Genomic DNA, 21,705 nt, shown 5'->3' with positions numbered 1-21,705 from the left:
ATCTTCCCCTTGGCACTTGGGACCGCCACATCCGCCGCCATATGTGGCAAGAAAGAAATGAAACGAATTTAAAATTATCACAGTCAAGATCTACATTTAAATTTTTATTTAAATTTTCAAAATAAGACTAACGTTTGTTATGACTTGTGAGACAAAGTTGTTCCAAGATTTTAAATAATATTTAATAAAAAACTCTCACGGGTGGATATTCACGTGATTATAAACATGTCCCCCATTATTATAAAATCGAAGTTCAACATATGAGTTATTTTAGTAATTTAATTTATTTACTAATAACTTATCATAATCACATGATTAATTTCCTTAATGATCAATTATCCTGAATTATATTTTTGGTTTGAAGAAAAAGAAATTGGAGGGTGTGCAAAAGGCTAGTAAAATATGAGTAGGCAATCATTATTTATACGTATTATTATAAATATAAAAAAATTAATGCTCGTGTGTATAAAGTTTATGTTGCGCGTTGGTAACCAGCCGCGCTTCGGGACGATAGGTCGCTGGTTCGAATTTCAGGTCGTTCGTTTATCTTTTTCTCTTTTTTTTATCTCATCCATCGTCGTCGTCTTCTTCTTCTTCTTCTTCCTACAGAAAAAACCCTAATTTTTCTCTGAAACAAGAAAATTGATCATTCGACCGCAAATTTTGCTGATATGTGCTCGGTTCCCTTGCTTTCAGCTTTCATTTCGCTTACAGATCTAACAAATACACATATTACACATGCAGAAACCCCATGGCTCAGGACATGCCCTCCTCTTCACCTAGAAAGGTACAGTTTCACAACTTTATTCTCTTTTCATCCTCTTCAATATCATTTCCAATTGAAATATTGAGACTTCTATCCTGATAGCTTTCCTGATGCTCTGGTCTGCAGTTTAAGTTTACCCCAAAAGCTCCTCCTCCCAGAAAGGCGAAACCCCCCGTACCCAAAACGTACTTGTTATATCCTTCATTCTATAATTTATTCTTTTGGTAAATTTTATGAATATTTTTATATATCTGTTTTGTATACTGTATTTTTGCATTTGCAGGGAAAGAGGTGTTGATGATGAAGAAGCTGCCGAGACCCAGATTCTCTTACGCCGTTTCAATGTACTCTCTCTCTCTCTGTGTCTCTCTCTCCCTACACACACACTCATTATATATATTATATATTATATATATTACATTATCCATTTGTGTGTTAGCTCTTTTGGCTTTTTACTTTTTAAACCTTGTGTAGATAAAAAAACACAAAAAACTAAGGGCTTATTTTAATGCGGAAAATGCTTTTTAATTTTTACTTTTTATTTTTAAAGAATAAAAAAAAAATTACCGGATATATTTTAATTTCTCAATATTTGTATAGGAATTAGGAAACTTAGAAATTTTTTAATTATTTTTCAAGTTCTCCATATAACTATAGATGATAGAAAATTAAAAAACAAGGTGGTTTTTTTGTAGATTTTTTAGAAAATTAGAAATAGAAGATGAAGAAATTCGTGGGCTTTTCATAATTGACACGTCATTATAATTTCTTGGATTTGATAAGAGACATGATGAGAAAAAAATATATATTTATGGCCTAGAATTTCAAAGAAATAGAAAGGAAAAGAGTCGTGTAAGTAAATCAGAGGGTTGTCTCCGCTGGAAATACTATTACACTATTACACTAAGACAATAAGAATAAAGAAAATGGGAGTTTTATGTAAACATAAATCCCTTTAGGTATAATCCCTTATATCCCTATTTTGTTGTTCATATATTTTTTACTACATTTATTTATTTCTTTGTATGTGTGTCTACTGTGCCCTCTCTATGATTTTTTTTTTGGTTACACCATCTGTTCAGAATGGATTCCCAATTTCCCATGGTTTAATCCCTTTCTAATGGTCAGAGTCAAGGATTCTGGTAGATTGCATGAAACTTAAAACAATCATAAATGACTTCTGGCTAAGGGAGTCACCAGTGAGTTGAGAATATTTGGTTTTAGATAATCCCACATTGATTTTTGATGGAAAACAAGAGTAGCTTAAATATATGGATGGGGTTATTAGTTATTGTTCATTTATTTTGATGGAAAACAAGAGTAGCTTAAATATTTGGTTTGATGTATGGGGTGTTATATTTGGTTATTATGTAAGCCCCAAGTGTCCTTTTAGTGAGGGTTATTAATAAATTTGGGACGGGGCTGCTATATGGCTGGCTTCCGGCTCTTTCCAAAAAAAAAAAAAAAGGTGTGCGCGAGGATTCCTCCTCGTACAATGCCTTGATGCTATTATAGAAGCACTTAATCATGAACATTGTGCACAAAGCCAACCTTTCTTTTCATACTAAAATAACATGAATCATTTTAAAACTTTATTTTGTTAATTTTTCTTAGTTTTCTCGAGCTATATGAAAATATTGTTATTTGAAGTTGTGAATTTTGTCAATTTAGATAAGCATGTTGTCTTAACTAGAAACTCTTTAGTAATACAGCAATTTCATTTGAAAGAGGGTGTCTTTCACTGTGGGTTGACGTGACTCTTGGAGCTAGTTTGGACAAAATCTTGTAAACAGTGGGATTTCATAGTTCAATATTTACAAGTCCTAGATTAATAATCTCCCTTAGTTGGGTGACTTTGTTATTGGAGGGATTTGACAAAGATCGTCTTTACATCCAAATATCCATGCCTGTCAGTTGGGATATCACAAATTATATTCTAAAAATGTGAAATTTGAACAAGGGATTTTGGGGTTTTAAGATTCAGTATTCCAGGAGGATATTCCAAATTCTAGGTTTTATTATCCAACAAATGGAGTTGAAAGAAGGGGTTTTTAGAATCCCAAGTGTTGATGAAATCCTTACTTTGAACCAGGGCCTGAAGCTTGTAGCTCTTGGGCTTTCATTGCATTTGTGGAGTCATATGCTTGGCAAAGTTGTATTTTGTTAATACACGCTAGTGGCATATTTAATGAACTCTGATCGTTCCCCTTTGTAATATGTCACGGGCTGTTGTGATTGTGTGGGAATTAAAAAGGAAGATGACTCACCTTTTCTGGAAGAATTGTTTTCAACAGGTGCAGACATGGCCAACAAGTATATGATGTGATTCAAAATGCTTATTATAATTACATATTTAAATGCACAATTTTTATGCTATTTACAGGAGGATCTGAGGAGACAAAGGCCTAAAGTCGAAAAGAACTGTAATTTCTTGTTACTTTGTACTTCATTGTCATTGATTTGAGTATTGACACAAAGTTTCACTTGTTCTGTTCTTTATACTATGTTGATTCGTTATTGATGAAGCAAATTCCTGTCATCTAGTTTTTGTATTGTCTCACCTGGTTGGTTTGTTTAAGGACTAAAAGACCACATCGTGTGTGGAAGTTTGTTGGTACAAGAAAATGCAGTCATCTGGTAATAGCCATTATAATGCCACATAATGGTTAATCTAGTATGACTTGAGTGAGAGGACCTGAGCAATAGAGAAGTTATCCCAAAATTATGCTATTAAATTGTGCAGGAATTATCATAATGGATAATGTGACAAAAAATTGTTAGAGGCTTTGGTATCCTAATGGCCACAACAACGCAGTTGCTTTGAAAAATTTTAAATGTCATCTTGGGCAGTTATGCGTGGTTTTTCTTTGTTCTAGTGACCTAATTGAATAATCAATTTTATGAGCATTTTTTTATTTTACTTTTTATTTATTTTTCACAACAAACACTTGTTTTTGTTGTGGAATTCAACTTCCAAACGTTGAGTGATGAAGATCTGGGAGCTTAATTATGGACTTCATTCCAATGCATTATTATTTTGCTGTAATTTTGATGCAGTATTAGTTGGAATAACTCAAAACTTCTCACAACCTTACTTAAACAGGAACTCAAACCTCTCTGCTCTAAATGGCATAATGAAGATTTAACAAGTGATATCTCCATCTGAATTAGTTATCTTGTTTCAATCTTTAGTTTTTGCAAGCAAAATTTGAGATTACCATTTGATGCAGATACACTTTCTTGCCTGTTGATCACTGAAAAACCTTAGTGAAATGCTTAATGTGTACATAATAGACATATATTCAGGCCCTGCATAAACAATGTGTTTGACTGGTCCGAGGTAACTTGGAATCAAGGCACTTACGTCTTAACATGGCTGAGAACAAACAAGGACTCATGTTGCTGACACCAGGAGCTAGGGATTTGTTGAGTTGATAATAAATTTGGGCTATGCATAGAGAATATTTGTCAATAAGTTACAGAATTTTTGGATATTGGTGGTTTTTTGGCATTGGTTACATTGGGCTTATTGTTTCAGTCAGCTTGGAAGAGAATAAAATTAGGCCCAAACTAATTTGATTTAGGAGAAAATGTTAGGGAAGGTAATGTTTTGAAAAATAAGTCAGGAGGAGCTGCAAAATGGCTTATGAAAGAGTTGAATAAAAAGGTTCAAACTAGGGGATAAAACCCTGTTTATTGCAAGGTCTGGGAAGGTGGATCATAGACATTCTTGCCTCCATTTCTGAATAGGATAATGCATAGCCCCAGATAACTATTATGGTATATAAGAATATATATGCCCCACAGGACAAATATATATGGCCCACTTGGCGTAAGTAACACAACAGGGGGTAGTCCATTCCCATTCCAAACCCAGCTTCACAAGGTTTGTACCTGTGACAGAATGTCCCATGCTCAAACTATTCGGGTGTTCTTCTAGGGGACAATAAAGCTACCTCTGTTGCAAGAACAATTTCAATTCCTGATTTGAACTTCTTCTATAAAAAACTACTACATATGGTAATAAAATGAATTAGAATTTCAAACTCTATTCATTATCACTCTTGCTGCCATAGTGCTGTTTTAGAGGATTCGATGATAAACATATCATGCAAGTTGGTTTACTGATTGAAGAGACTTAATTTAAAGAGGAATATTATGTTATGTTATCGTGTATGGACTCTTCCACTTGTAGGTAAACCCAAACTGAAAATATAAATTAATGGTATCTCATGCTCGTATAAATATGAAGGAACATTTGACAGTTTCCTTGACGAACAATTTCTGACTTAATTAAAGGCTATAAAGCAGTCCTAATTTGAAACTGGCCGGTGTACTTTCTTGAATTCCTGGAGAAGATTGTGCTAGCTGGTGAAGTATTATCAGTTAGGAGAAACTAAAGGACATTTAGAGGTTGACAGACTAGTGTTGCAGACTAGAAGAATGCATTGTCTGGTTAGATAACAGAATAGCGAAACTCCCTGTTTTTAGATATTCTGTACATGTATGTGAGTAATGACTTTGCCTATAGGAAGAAATTAGTTGAAATATTTGTTTGGTTGTGGAGAGGCTAGATTGTGATCTAATCACACAGTTGGCCAGTCCAGATAGGGGTGGAATAAGGCAATATGCTCTCCCTGCACCCCATGTGTGCGAGGACCTCCTAGCTGTTTCTGATTCAAATAGTTGTTTAGTCAATGTTTTTGTCACCATCATATTCATCATCATAATTGTCATAGCCACTGTCGTCTTCATCATCATCATGATAATTATACCTGCTCATTTGTGGAGTCCAAACTTGCAGCTTCAGTGCAAGTTGCATTTGGTCCTGGAGCTACACCATCAACTTCCATAAGGACATATGGCATTTCTCAGGATGGGATTAGTGCTAAAAGCAGTCAGTCTGGGTTGGAAGATTCTTCAGATAATGAGCAAGCCTTCTTTTCTTTGCCTTCGACTGCCAAACTTGAAGCATTGGTGTCTTCTTCAGATGCCGCTAATGATCCAGCTCAGATGAAGAAAGAATACAGAGAACCTTGGGTAAGAAATAGTCCTCACGCAACTCTCTCTCTCCAGGCACACATGTGCTGACCATCTGGTTTTCTTAATGCCATTTCAGGATTATAACCGCATCTACTATCCTACAACTCTTCCTTTAAGACGACCTTACTCTGGAGACCCAGGTATGTTTGAAATATATTTTATGAGCAGTTACTGATATTATTAACTAACACAATGAAAATGCCCTTGTTATTTCTACTGAAATTTTAAGATGCCTTGCCAATAATGAAGAACCATGACTCACACTAACAAGAAGTAGCAAATCACAATGGAAGCTGCAAAATATCCTCTTAACAATCAGTGCTATCAAATCGTTAATTAGCCCATATCTTGTGAGTATTTAAAAAAAAAAAACACACATTGTATTTTGTATCATTATCATCCTCTATCTAATCTTTTCCTTCCTCTTTTCACATGGTATATTGAGAATAATTTATAAAAGGGACCAAAAATCAAAAGTGAAAAGAAAATTTTCAAGAAAAAAAAAAACGTGACAGTCCTGTAGCGATTACTTAATGTCCATAGCAGCCTTTAAGTAACAGCTGTAACAGCTTTTACGTAAAGGTTGCAGTCTGGAATGGCTGCTACGGACGTGATTTTTCTTCACACTGATTTCGCAATGTGTAAACCCAAAAACCTGTTACATAACGGCATTATGTAACGTTACGGCTGTTGTTTAAAACATTGGTCAGCTATCAATTTCAGGCCCAAACCTCCTCCATCAGTTGCTTGCAAGCCTCTTCCCATTTAACTTTGCATGCTTTAATATTCCAGTCTCTGCACTTCTATAAAAAAGCTTTGAACTTCTTTTCAAGATCTTTTATTGCCCTATTAGGTAATTGAATAGCAGTTTACCAATTCATTTGTATATTCTGTAAATCTGACTTCACTAGCTGTAATTTCCCTGCATATGATAAAAGCTTTGAAGTCCATTTTTTGTGTGGTTGTAAAAAATTATCTTATTTTTTGTTGCCAGTATTGTTTATTGTTTATTTATATCTCCACATGTAATTGGGCTGTATGTGCAGGGGAAGGCTTAAGCTTTTAGGTAGGTGGTAATCTAACACTCTGCTTGGATTTTTGTTGAGTAAATAACTGTCTACATTTTCTGCATGTTCATCCAAGAAACCCCATAAAGTGTGCGGCTTTGTTTTTCCCCTATGATTGATTCATAGAGCCTATTTAGTATGATTCTAATATTGTATGCTTTCTTGTCCCCATTGTTTGGACGTATTGCCCCAAACCAGATTTGGATCCCTAATTATCTAGCCCTAAGTTCACCTATTTCCCAATTTCCTTCACAAATTCTAACCCTAAATCAATTTCCTTAATTTTCTCCCACTAGGTTCTTATGGCTATTGGCAACTTGGTGCTTGAAATTGGCAGGATCTTGACTTTCTAAAATTCAACTGTATTTTGGCTTCCAAAACTGGCAGTATTTTGGATCCCAAAACTAGATTTTTTTTGGCTATGAATTTTGAAAGGAACCCTCCATGGAGTGAAACATGAAATACATCAATTGGTGAATTTTCATACACATACCAGTGAACCTGTTTATATTCTTGCTGAACATGAAAATATATATCTGTTTTTCAATTTGAAGATTCTGTGACCTTTGGGCCTATAATCATCATAAAATTATTGGGTGGTTGCCTTTGATGAGCATGATTGTTCTGCTTGCTAGATTGAGCAGTTTCAGCAATGAAATCTTGAATGCATCCATGAATTCCTCAAGGATAAACAATATTCCCTTGGAAAAACATTTTTGGGAATGGGATCCCTAGGAATATTTTTTTTTGGTTTGCATTATAAGATGTGCCCATGTTAGTGTTTGATTGAACATGATAATCTTGGTGGGCATTTAGAAAATTTTACTGTTAGAGGTTATTTATGTCTTTTAGTATTATTATTATTGAGTGTGTTAGTATGTTAATTTGTGAGAGTTAGCAAGGGTTTATTGTCATTAGAATGTATTTAATTTGTATTATAAATAGAGGGAAAGACCTATCTTCAAGTTAGGTCATTCATTTTAATCAAATCTTAACATGATATCAAAGCGTGATCCAACCTGAACCATATTCCTCTCAGCCGTCGCCAGAAAACACCATTCCCACGGCTGTCCTTTCCAGATCCATCTCCATCCATATTATTTCAGAAAACCAACCATACACCTTCATGGAGTGAAACATGAAATACATCAATTGGTGAATTTTCATACACATACCATTGAACCTGTTTATATTCTTGCTGAACATGAAAATATTCATCTGTTTTTCAATTTGAAGATTCTGTGACCTTCGGGCCTATAATCATCATAAAATTATTGGGTGGTTGCCTTTGATGAGCATGATTGTTCTGCTTGCTAGATTGAGCAGTTTCAGCAATGAAATCTTGAATGCATCCATGATTTCCTCAAGGATAAAAAAATATTCCCTTGGAAAATCATTTTTGGGAATGGGATCCCTAGGAATATTTTTTTTAAGTTTGCATTATAAGATGTGCCCATGTTAGTGTTTGATTGAACATGATAATCTTGGTAGGCATTTAGAAAATATTACTATTAGAGGTTATTTATGTCTTTTAATATTATTATTATTGAGTGTGTTAGTATGTTAATTTGTGAGAGTTAACAAGGGTATTATTGTCATTAGAATGTATTTAATTTGTATTATAAATAGAGGGAGAAACCTAACTTCAAGTTAGGTCATTCATTTTAATCAATCTTAACATGATATCAAAGCGTGATCCAACCTGAACCCTATTCCTCTCAGCCGTTGCCAGAAAATACCATTCCCACGGCTGTCCTTTCCAGATCCATCTCCATCCCATATTATTTCACAAAACTAACCATACACCCCCCCCCCCCCACCCCAAAAAAAAAAAAAAAATGTGGTGGCAAAGCCTAACCCCACAAAACCCCATTGCTGGAGGTGCCCCCATGCGCCGGCCAAATGCCAGCAGGGCCAACCCCACGTGCCCACATGTAAGTGAAGTTCCGGCCACTTTGCTTTTCCTTTGCCATGTTTTGATTCCTTCTCTAAACTTTATTATCAAGCTGTTAGGCCAGTTTTTTGCTAAAAAATTCAACCTTGTTCAACCATGCACTCAAGGTATTCATTTAATCTCTGTTCAGGGTTTGTGAAGGCTTCTTTGTGAGTTTTTTGGAGTCGTGGTAGTGTTTGTATGTTCAGTTGTGAGGATGTGACAGTGTTATATCCATTGGTGAGTTGATCACCTCGTTCGTGATTGTGTTAGTGCTTCACATAGTTTGTGATTGTCTCGATTAGTTTTGATTGTTCTTCTTGTGTGTGTGGTTGCTAATTTGTGAGTGGTGGAATGGAATCGATGAATCCAAAAATTTTGTTTCCTACATCGCTACCAAAAATAACAACTCAAAAGTTGGATGGAAAGAACTATGTTCAATGGTCTAAAGTTGCTCGAATTTATTTAGCAAGATTAGGGAAATTAGACCACTTGCTCCAATCTGATCCCTCTGATGAGAAGAGAAAAGACGTGTGGGTTCATGAAGATGCCTTGATTGTTTCCTTCTTATGGAATTCAATGGAGCCACAAATTGCACGGATGTATATGCATCTCGATACGTGGAAGGAGATTTGGGGATTATGTCAAACTTCTATACTCCAGTAACATTACACGTATGTATGATTTATCTCAGGAGTACTTTTAGTTACAAAAAGGAGATAGGAGTATTGCAAATCATTTTGGAGAGATGAAGCATATTCATGAGGAGCTTAGCGTCATGCAAGCCATAACTGCCGACATTCATGAGATGCAGAAGCAAAGGGAGCAAATGATAGTTCTTTGTGTTCTAGTAGGTTTGAGACCCGAGTTTGAGGCAATCTGGTCCCAAATACTTAGTAGTGTCAAGCTGCCATCATTTGCCGATGTCTATTCTTGTGTCCTTTACTCCTTTATGCCTCCTTTAGCACGAATTCTCCTGATCTTGCATTTGGCTCTGAGAGGATAGCATTTGCTACACAGGGTGATTCTAGTTCTCTAACAAACAAATGCAAAAGTTATCGAGGTGGTTTGAGTGTCGTAGTGGAAGACAGACTAGATAGAGGTACTCCTCGCAAGTGCATTCATTGTGGACGGAGTAATCATACTATTGACCAGTGTTGGAATCTTCACAGCAAACCTTCATGTGTTGCCAATGCAGCCACCGCTGCCTTCACACCTTTAGGGGCAACCATTGCAGCAACCATTGACTACTTACCTTTGGGGCCGAGTAGGGGGCAAAGTACTGTATTCATGTCAGAGGAAGATTATCCCTAGTTCTAGCAGTATCAAGCGTCACAACAAGCTTCTCTTCCCATTGCATCTCTTGCCCAAACAGGTAATCACACAATATATCTATCATCCAGTACTTCTCTTCCTAGTCCTTGGGTCATAGACTCCGCTACCGCTAATTCCATCACTGGTATACCTAGTGTCTTCTCCACTTGTCAATATTCTGAAAATTTACCTTGTGTACTCTTCCTGATGGATCCACCACTGCAGTCAAGGGAATTGGGACTGTAAATCTCATTTCTTCTATTTCTCTTCCTTTGGTTTTATATATTCCCAAATTTCCTTTCAATCTTATGTTTGTTAGAAAAATTACTAAATCCATGAATTATTCAGTGACATTCTTCGCTGATTTTGTGGTTATTCAGGATTTGAAGACGAGGAAGATGATTGGCAAAGGTCGTGAAGCTGGTGGACTTATCACTTTGAGTTGTTATCTCCTTCTACCGCCTACACTGGTGCTACCACACCTTTCCAAATTCATTGTCGCCTTGGTCATCCTTCATTGGAAAAGGTATAAGGTCTTGTTCCTAGTTTGAGTTATGTGTCTAGTCTCGATTGTGAGTCTTGTCAGTTGGGAAAGCACCATTGTGTTCCTTTCACTTCTTGAGTGTTGCAAGCCCTTTTATGTTAGTTCATTCTGATTTTTGGGGTCCTATTAGTGTTGTGTCCAAGTTGGGTTTTTGGTACTTTGTAACTTTTGTGGATAATTATTCAAAAATGACTTGGTTATGTTTAATGAAAGATTGTTCCGAGTTTTTTCATGTATTTTGTGCCTTTTGTTTTGAAATACTCAATTTGGTTTGCCAGTTTGAATACTTTGAAGCGATGATGCTAAAGAGTTTTTCAGTGCACAATTCACTACTTATATGGCTCAGTTTGGTATTATTCATCAATCATCCTATGCCCACACTCCTAAAAAAAATGGGGTTGCTGAGAGGAAAAATAGACATCTTCTTGACATCAGTCGCACCTTTTTATCAAATGCATGTACATAAAGTGTTTTGGAGTGATGTTGTACTTACTGCTTGATTTTTGATCAATAGAATGCTATCCTCTGTTCTTAGTGGTAAAATTCTCTACTCCATTCTCTTTCCTAATTCACTTTTACCTTCTCTTCCTTCTCGTATATTTGGGTGTGTGTCCTTTGTTCATCAACTAACTCCTGGGGTGGATAAGTTGGATCCTCGTGCTATAAAATGTGTCTTTCTTGGCTACTTATATACTCAAAAAGGATATCGTTATTATAGTTGTGTGCTGCATTGCTTCTTTATTTATGCCGATGTTACCTTCTTTGAGTCTACACCTTACTACACCCAGTCACTAAGCGCTTGTGAGCTCAATGAGTCTCTTCCTTTGCCTTATCTTCCAAATTCTACGTTATTGTCCTTGTCCAACCAACCATTTGAGTCTTCACATAGTTTGAGTCCTTCTAATCGGCTTGATCATCTTGATTTGAAGGTGTATTCATGACAACAGCTCCAAGGAAGAGAGTCCCCTCTAGCTTCTACTACCACGCCTTTGGTTTCCTTGTCTAATGATCATACTTCCTATGATGTTGATCCTCTTATTGCTGTTCAAAAGGTAAACTCACATGTACTCAACATCCCATTTCCAACTATGTTGCTATAATTACTAATCACCCTCATATTATTGTTTTGTTATTGCTTTATCATTTACTACTCTTCCTAAATCTGTTTCGGAAGCCTTAGCCCATTTCGGGTGGAGGGATGCTACGATTGAAGAGATGAATGTTTTACATGACAATGGTACTTGGGACTTGGTACTTTTTCCTCCTAACAAGTCTGTGGTTGGTTGTCGCTGGGTTTACAATGTGAAAGTCAACCTTGATGGTTTTGTGGCTCGTCTAAAGGTCGGTCTTGATGCTAAGGGATACACTCAGGTATATGGTCTGGATTATTCTGATACTTTTTCTCTGGTTGTCAAACTTACATTAGTACGTCTGTTCATCTCCTTTACTACTACTTGTCACTAGCCTCTGCATCAGTTGTGAAAAATGTCTTCTTGCATGGTGACCTTGAGGAGGAGGTTTATATGGAGCAATCACTTGAGTTTGTTGCTTAGAGGAAGTCAATCTTAGTGTGTCAGCTCAAAAAGCTTTATATGGTTTAAAACAATCTCCCACAGCATGTTTTGGTCGTTTTAGTGTCGTATTATTTGAGTTTGGTCTATGACATTGTGTTGTGGATCATTATGTGTTTTATCGTCATACTTCATTGGGTAGGATCCTTCTTGTTGTTTATGTGGATGATATTGCTATTGCAAGTGATGATGATAAAGGTATTCAGAGTCTCGAACTTTTTCTACGAACTAGGTTTCAGTCCAAAGATTTGGGACCGTTGAAATACTTCTTGGGTATAGAAGTATCTAGTCTCATATCAGAACTGTTTTGTCACAAAGGAAGTATGTTCTTGATCTGTTGGATGAAACTAGCTTGTTGGGATCTAAACATATGGATCCTAAAAAGAAGTTACTGTTGGATATGGATGATTTGCTATCGAATCCTGGATAATGCCGGAGACTTGTTGGAAAGTTGAATTATCTCAGTCACTTGGTTGGATATATCTTTTGCAACAAGTGTTATGAGTCAATTTCTAGATTCTCTGAGGACTAGTCATTGGGACGCAGTAATTTGCGTCTTGAGATATCTCAAAGGTGCACCCTGGAGTCTTTTATATCGTGATCAGGGTCACACCTATATCCATGGATATACAGATGCAAATTTGTATGGATCACCATCCAACTAAAAATTCACAACTGAGTATTATATCTTGGTTGGTAGGAATTTGATTTCTTGGAAAAGTAAAACAAATTGTAGTTATTATTATTATTGTGTTAGTATGTTAATTAGTGAGAGTTAGTAAGTGTATTGTTGTCATTAGAATGTATTTAATTTGTATAATAAATAGAGGGAGAGACCCATCTTCAAGTTGGGTCATTCATTTTAATCAAATCTTGACAATTGCTATTCACCCTTGACGAACAATTTATGAAGAATAATCATACTTACAGCACAAAAACTAACTTATTAAGAATATGTACCAAATTAAATCAATGCCCTAAAAATTTTATCCATCATAAATAAAAATTTTTAGCACATAATAATGTAATTAACTAAAATAATAAATGGAAATGTGGTTTTAAAATTTCAACTACTATGTTATATTATTACAACTGAATAATAATGATATTTTATTTTTTAATTAATGTTTTTTTTATTGTAATGGCTTATTATAATGAATATAATAATAATGTGTAATAATACTTTACGCTAGGCACATTAATGTGCAAACCAGCCAAAATATTGCGGGCAATTTAATCCAGAAAATAAGATTTCATGGAAATCTTACCTGTGGAGAGCATGGGAATGGGATTCCCATGTTTTGTGGGAATCCCTTCATTGTGACGAAAGGTGAGATTTTCACGATGTCAGATTTCAGCACAAAAGAAACATGGGAATGAGATGCCATGAACATCACATTCCCGGGAATGCTGAAAATGTCACAAACTAAACCCTCCTCAAGAACAAACTCGTGAAACATCCCTATTGCACAACCTTAAGGATTCACCCCCCTGTCTTGCGGAATGTGCCAAAAATGTTTGCCAATAAAAATGAATGGCTAAATTCTGCAAGGAATACCAAATATCACAAGATGAATTCTGGATAATTTGTAGTACATGTAAAAGATATCAATTACCCAGATCGTGGCCTGTAACCTGCAATCAAAACATTAGATATTCAGGATGTAGCATGCACACAGATTGTAACTAGCAGTGTGCATGCACCTGGATGTGCAGAATCATGTTTTGACTGTCTAATCCAGTGATTGCAAGGAGTAGTAAATAACTATATTAGAAATAAATGTGGAGATTCCTGATGATCACATCACATGTTCTCTACAAGAACCCTTACTACTATTACAATATTACACAAAATGTCTTCCATTAAACATCACAGCTCTCACTAATACTCATATGCATGTGGAAGAAGAATAAACTAATGATGTGCCACACTTGAAGGGGTGGAGCCATTTCAACCTCATATAACTTGGGGGTGCGTGGCATTTTTGACTTCATTGCTAGAAATTACTGCTTGGAAGCCACCTCCATATTCAAATAAACACTTGTAACAACCTTTGGGTAAAGAATCAACCAAATATTGCCACATCATTTCTAGTAAATTACTCTTAGGTAATTCTGGTTAGACAAAGGTAGTAAAAATATTTGCGTAGATAATATGATATGATGATTTTTGCACAGTTTTATTGTTTTGAATTGTTCTGAAAAAAATCTACTTATAATTATTCCTTACAAAATATTGTTTTGTTTTTGTTTGAAAGCATTTAATAATTAAAATATAAAAGCATTTGGGATTCTATTTGTTTTTGTTAGCCCCCTCCATATAGTAATAATGTTATCAATGGAAGTCACTAAAGATCAAAAGTTTGAGACTGTTTAGGCTCCAATATTGTGGGCATATTCCAAAATTGAGATTGACTTAGTCAAATGAATCAAAACGATTCATGTCCAAGTTGATTCTTGCCCAAGGAAAAAATGCTCTGTTTTCTTTTTTAATGGGGCTAGATTCAGCTAGTCTCCGCATTCATTACAAAGGATCCTGAATTTATATATATATATATATATATATATATTAAAAAAAAAACTCTAGAATTATAAAGGGATCCTGATTATTTTCAACTGCACAGCATGATCAGGGAGATGGAAGCTGCATAAAAGTAGTCGTTGACCTCCAACATAATCTTTCTTCTTAGACCTTTTGCTTTGGTATTTCTTTGGATACCCAGGGGATGTGTTGAGGGCGGAGGCTTCCAGAATGTCCAGAATAGATAACCATCAAACAAAAATTGAGGAAGCAACTTTGTGAAATTCAAGATTATAATTTCAAGAAGTAGCAAACTGTGAGAATCCAACAAGAAAATATCATGCGCTTGAGAGAGAGAGAGAGAATCATAATGGATAACCATCAACCAGAAATCAAGGAAGCAACTTCAAGAAATTCAATATTATAGTTCACTATCATGAGATTATCATGTGTTTGAGAGAGAGAGAACGAGAGGTATGATTGGAGTAGATGCAGTTTGAAGCTAGATAAGGAAAAAATTATTTAATTTTCTCCATAAAATTGTGTTTTGAGAAATAGCTCAACCAGTCATCCTCACGTAAGCAAACTTGTTAGCTTATGCTTGAATTATTTTCAATATTTTGAAGTAACCAAATTCTCCGATAGATTAATACTCTGGAGCCCGAGCCACAATGGCTCCCTGGCTGTTAACCATTCCTATGGTGCAAGCATGGCATGGGTGTGGTGCTGGTCAGGTGTTTGATTTGTATCAGTTACCTAAACAGTTAAGAGAATAAAAACAGAATTATGATGACATAGTCAAGAGTGTATATAAATTAATGCACTAAAATTTGATATTTCTTCTCTAGCTCTTAGCAGAGCCATGAAATTAAAATGTTATATCACTTTGTTGCAATTTATTTTAAAATATGTCTTAGGATGTATGAGTGGGTTCATCGCACAGTATACAAATGGCATAAATAAATGAACACCATATTTTTTACTAATATAATACTTTACTTGTAGAAAAACTTGATAAAGCAGAATTTGGGGAGGCTGGAACTGGTTTGGAGTATGATGAAAACACTCTAAATCCTGCTGTCGAGCTTGGGTTGCTGGTTGGTAACTTGACTGCTCAAAACATTAAATAGTGTTTACTGGAGTAATTTATTTTACAGAACTTATTTTTTAAAATATCTTGTGAGTGATGACAGGAGGAAACTGAGAAAGGAAGGATGATTTTTCTCCAACTTCCTCCTAACCTGCCCTTGATTAAGCGGTCAGCAAGTGCAGCAGGGAAAGAAAAAGTTGACAGTTCAATATCAACGGGGAGTGTATTTGCTTCAGCTGGAGAAATGGGGAAAGAGATAGCTGGCAGTTCAACATTATTGAGAGGCACAGGTGTTTCAGGAAAGGGCTGCAAGTTGGAAGAGTTATCAGGGGGATATTTGGGCAAAATGCTGGTTTACAAGAGTGGAGCTGTCAAGTTGAAGCTAGGGGGAGTTCTATATGATGTGAGTTATTTTGCAAACTTGCTTTTAATTTCAGTGTGCGGGTATTTCTATCCTCTTTTGTGAATAATGTTGCTTTATATAAATATTGTGATTAGGGAGCCAGTGTATTGTACAATGATTGAGAACATGAACATTCCTGTGTACATATGCACCTGTTTCACAATCCTTTGGAAGAAGAGCTGCATCAAAATCTTAACATCAATACCCTCAACATAAAGATTTTATCAGTGTCATGAAGAGGAGGATGAGAATGCTCTCATATGCTTGTCTTGTTGCCACTATGCTTGATGCTGAAGGCCTCATTGCATCGAAAGCTATAGCTAATTGTGAGATTCCTAGTCAAGTCCCTCATACCATTCCCAAGTGCCACAATTCCACTGAGACTTGACCCCACCCCTAGGCCTCCATGATGTGAGTAGATTGTTGCCACGTCTTGGCTAACAGGTGGCTATTCGATTCCTGCATCAATTGATTGTTTTGCCAGCATGAGATTTTACTTCGAAGGGCCTTAGAAACTCCTTGGCTTTACTCTGAACTGTTGCATCCTGGTCCATTCAAGAGAAACTTCTCAGATATTTAAGCATTTGATCTAGGATATCCAGACTAATGACATCCTAAGTCCTGCCCTCACTCCTTCCACACCTTCTCTCCATGTGGTTGAATCCCACATATTGGAAACTGTAGGCTATGAAGCAGGCAGTTCCACTCCATATTAGCTGCATCATTGGTCATCTTTGGTCTGATTGAGAACTGGTTTCTATGTCCTTGGCCGAAAATCTAGGTACTCCTATTATTGCCTTGTATTGCTGGGGTTTTCATTTCATTGTAGAACTGTTGCTTATTTATCCAGGGGCTACTTATTCAAGCCTAGCCATCAGGTGTCCAAGGTATTCTGTACTGTCCTAGGTTTCCGTTTTTAAAGGTTATTGTGAAGCGCAATGCCACAGCCTTGACCCTGCAACCATTTTATTTGGATGAACAACCTTGAACCTCCACTTTCCTTCTATTAGCCAGCCATGCCTATAATGTGCCTTCTTTTCTCAGTCTGAGCAGAGATAAGGCTCGTGGCCCTAATGGCTTTGTGATGGATTTCTTTCAGGAGAACTGGGAGGTCTTGAAAGATGATCTCCTGAAGTTTCTCAAAGAATTTCATTGTAATGTGGTGATGATTATCAGTGCAAACTCTTACCTTTATCATCCTTGTCCCCAAGGAGAGATCCCTGAGAGTGAGGGCCTTCAGATCTGTTGGTCTTGTCACTAGTCTTTACAAAATCCTCTCCAAGGTCTTCACTAAAAGAATTCGTGGTGTCTTTGGGAAACAGTTACCATGGCACAGTCTGCGTCTATCCTTGACAGACAAATTTTAAAGCAGTGCTTGTGGCTGACCAGATGATGGAGGATGTTAGGAGGGGTAGGAGAGGCCTGTTTTTTTAAATTGGACTTTCAGAAAGCCTATTACAGGGTTAATTGGGGCTTCTTGGATAAGGTGATGAGTAGGAATGGTTTTGGGGAGGTGTGGAGGAATTGAATTGTAGGCTGCCTGTACTCAATCTGCTTGTCAGTTATTGGCTCCTTTCTTGTTCATCTTGGTGGTTGACATGTTGAGTAGGGTGATCTTGCATGCACAGGGTTTGGGGGTGACCAATGGCCTTCCCATGGGGAGGGAGGAAGTGGAGGCATCTCATCTTCAGTTTGCTGATGATATCATGCTTTTTCTTGAAGACAATGTTGTGAATTTCTTTAAGGTCATCGTCTTGCTTAAAAATATTTGAGAAGATATCGGGATTAAAGATCAACTTTTCCAAGAGTGGGGTAGCCGGCATCAGTTTGGGTATTAGGGACTTGGAGAGGTTCACAACCTTAACATGCTGTGTATCCCTTGAGTGGCCACTATCTTACCTTGGCCTCCTGCTAGGGGGCAACCTAAATTTTGTTTCCATCAGTCAGTGACTGAGAAGGTGGATAGGAGGTTGGAGGGTTGGAAAAGGACTTATTTGTCTCTAGGGTGTTGTGCCACACTGATTAGTGCCTCCCTCTCTCTCTCTCTCTCTCTCTCTCTCTCCCACATACCTATTTAATTATTTTCCCTCTTTAGAGTGCCCTTGAAAGTAGCTAGGACATTAGAGAGGTTGATGCATGATTTCCTATGGTTGGGCTCTTAGGAGGGTAAGAGAGAACACTTAGTAGGGAGGTCGTTAGTAGATCCAAACCTGAAGGGGACCAGGACATGGCAATATGGTGTCAGAAAACATCTCTCCCTAATTGGTAAATGTGGAGGTTTCCCCTGGAAGTAAAGCACAGGGTGATTCTATGTAAATATTGGCTCCATCGTAATGGATAGGAGATGGTAGGAAGTGGTTTTATTTCTCATGCATGCCTCCGGAAATTCCAGATGGCAAGTCTCTTCTTCCCTTTCACTCACTTCATAGTGAGAAATGGTAGAAGTGTTCACTTTTGGGATGATGTTTGTGCGGGTGATACTTCTTTGGAGCTAAAGGTGCATTATTTGTTCAAGCTCTCTTCTTTCCCATGCACCTATCAGCTCATTCAACTCTTTTTGACGGGGGCTCTTTTTCATGGGATTTCCATTTTTCAGGAATCTCGATGAAAGAGGGTAATGAGCTTACCACTTTACTTCCATTTTGGACCACTTTGCGCCTTCCAATAGGGAAGGCGAGAGTGTGGGAGGGTGATTTTTTCATGGCTGTTCATTTCAAAATCTTTCTTCTCACATCTCTCAAGACCCAACTCTCCTTTCCTTTTCCTTTGGAGCCGCATCATTGGAAGGATATTCATTGGAAGATTGGGACCTTTGTTTGGACTGTGATTCTTATAGGATTAACACGCAAGACTTGCTTCAGAAAACAAGGCCCTACAAGTCTCTCAGTCCCAATATGTGTGTCATGTGCTGTGAGTTTAACAAAATGAATGCTCACCTGTTTTTGCATTGTTAAGGTGACAAAACACAATTATGGAATGGTCTTTTCTCTTATTTTTCTGAAGACTGGGTGGTGCCTCAGAACGTGGGCGATCTTTTGTTGGTGAGATGTAGGGGTTTTAGCCCAAGTCAAGATGGCAATGTTCCATGTAGTGGAGCTGTACTTGCTGTCTTATGGACTCATTAGACTGAGAGGAATGCGAGAATTTTTAAGACCTGCGCAGATTGTCTGGACTTCTTCTGGGATGGAGTGGTATTCCTGGCTTCTTTTTGGGTCCACTCTTTTGGTTTTGTAGGGGGTTTCTCACAGCCTTACGTTCAAAGGGATAAGGCAGCTCTATTGTAATCTTTCTGTTGACGTACTGTTATTGAGGACTTCTTGTCCTCTTCTTTTTTACGTTGTTCGATCTTTAATAAAAATTTTCTCTTATCACAAAAAAATAAATAAATAAATAGATAAAAGACTCCACTACAGATTGCTGGAAACCTAGTTATAGTCTTGGGGAATGAGTGCTGACAATTGTGCCAACACTAACAGTGTTGTTTCTGTTCAAAAGTTTTGCTGCTTCTATGATGTAAGGACTTGCTACCAAAAACTAGAAATAAAACAAAAGATATATTTGGAAGCTGTACTAACTCTATTACATATAACTGGAAATGTGCTTGTTAACTGGGTGGTAAGTGCCCTGGGCTTCAATTCTTGTGCTAACCCCATTAAAAGATTAGCGGAAATGTGCCTAGTAACTTGAGGCACAAGTGCCATGGGTTTCCATGGCACGGTGGCACCTGCAGATTACCTATGTAGAAGTGGGAGTTTAGAATGCACATGATCGGCATTGTATCCGTGTCGTGCATTTCCAAGAGCTCACTGCAATATTAGATTCCTCAACACAATGAACTTGTGGTTATGGTAGGGTATATAAACAAAAATTGTTTGATGTGCAGGTTTCACCTGGTTCAGATTGTATATTTGCCCAAGATGTGGTGGCAATCAATACCAATGAGAAACACTGTTGCTGCCTTGGAGACCTCGACAAGAGGGCTGTTATCACTCCTGATGTTGATTTTCTCTTGAATGATGTGATCAATTTGGGCTAAATGCTACCTTGGAGGAGAACATAGGAGAACATTCAACATGGTAGGCAACAGTTTGTATATTTGGATGAGCAAGATTTACTAACAATGCTGGCCAGCTAGCCTGTAAAATCTCTTAGTATATATAAATTGTAATCATGGCCTACATCTTATTCCTGGTCAAATTCTGAAAGTACATTTTTCTGTGAAGCATGGGATGCAATTAGGAATTCGTAATGGGCAAGTAAGGTCATGAGCTTCATGTGATGTATATGATGCACAGTTAAGCTCTAATATTTCCTTGTCTGATCATCCGAGTATGTTGCCCCTTCTCTTCCTCAGGCAGATAAAAACAAAACAAAATCTGTAGAACATCTAGAACATGGAAATGGAAGGAAATATGACAATTGTAAGGAAAGAAAATGTAGAAATAAGGAATTCAAAGCAGTTTATAAAAAAAGTTTGTATAGGGCCTTTAGTTTTTTTATTGAGCAATGTATCAATTGGCACAACTTCCTAAGAATTTCAAATGATGAAATTCATGGGCTATAAATTAGGTGATGGATTTGGAAAAGTAACCATTACATGATATTTATCTTTATACATGGAAGAGGATTGAAACTTGGTCATTAAGATCCCAATGACTTCCAAATCAGCAAGGTGGAATAATTGATCAATTAGGTTAATCAAATGTTAAATTCTGAATCGGTAAACATGAGAATTTTAGGGGTTGTTGGAGAAACGATAATCAAAAATTAAAAACAGAAACTACTGGTTAACATTTTTATAGTACAAACTAAAAACTTAATTAGAAAATGCTCATTTCCATCATTAAATAAATATTATAAAAATATAATTAAAATAATAAAATTACAAATAATACATATTAAAGAAACTATTATAATAAAAATAAATTTTATTATAATTAGTTTATTTAATTGTTCTACTTTCAAAATTTGCTTTACAATAAAAATTTTATTACACATCACAATTGAAAAATAGTAAAAGTATTTTGTAGTGATTTTATTATTATTTTTTATAAATTATATATATTTTTATTTAAATTATATTTAAATTTATATGATCATTTAATTTTATTTTAATTTAAGTGTATGAAATGAATAATTTAATGAAAAAAACCTATTTCTGAATATTAAAATTTGTGACAATAAATTTTCACAACAATTAAAAATCATAAAATCTAATTTTTAATTTTTTGATAAGTAGTTAAAAATCAGCAACAAAAATAAAAAAAACTAATAGAAACAAATGCGTCTTTAAATTTTTATTTTTATTTTTAATGTTGAGAATAGAAATAGAAAATAAGAAACAAGGATAGACCATAAAAACTTCTGATTATTTTTTCTTCATGTTTCCTTTTTTGTTGTTCATACTATAATATTGTTAAATTTTGAATGATCAATTTTCTATAAACTTGGTA

At 36.2% G+C, this 21,705-nt stretch overlaps 1 protein-coding gene across 2 annotated transcripts; it reads left to right on the top strand.

Moving 5' to 3' along the window:
- The first annotated feature begins 464 nt into the window (after positions 1 to 464).
- Positions 465 to 20,576, top strand: LOC131146591 (DNA-directed RNA polymerase III subunit rpc4-like). 2 transcript variants are annotated; one of them, XM_058096268.1, is made up of 10 exons: positions 465 to 534; positions 697 to 787; positions 893 to 951; positions 1,050 to 1,110; positions 3,150 to 3,189; positions 5,571 to 5,806; positions 5,886 to 5,949; positions 15,765 to 15,856; positions 15,953 to 16,252; positions 20,136 to 20,576. In XM_058096268.1, the coding sequence occupies exons 2-10, from the start codon at positions 752 to 754 to the stop codon at positions 20,286 to 20,288; spliced, it is 1,041 nt and encodes a 346-aa protein (XP_057952251.1). In that variant the 5' UTR covers positions 465 to 534; positions 697 to 751; the 3' UTR covers positions 20,289 to 20,576. The 2 variants fall into 2 exon arrangements, with proteins under 2 accessions (XP_057952251.1, XP_057952252.1); XM_058096269.1 differs by having other exon boundaries at positions 466 to 534; positions 745 to 787.
- Positions 20,577 to 21,705: the final 1,129 nt, after the last annotated feature.

The sequence above is a fragment of the Malania oleifera genome, chromosome 13, assembly GCF_029873635.1.
Source record: "Malania oleifera isolate guangnan ecotype guangnan chromosome 13, ASM2987363v1, whole genome shotgun sequence".
Classification (NCBI taxonomy): Eukaryota; Viridiplantae; Streptophyta; class Magnoliopsida; order Santalales; family Ximeniaceae; genus Malania; species Malania oleifera.
Note: the sequence above shows the minus strand (reverse complement) of the source record. Positions and strands in the feature narration are given on the sequence as shown.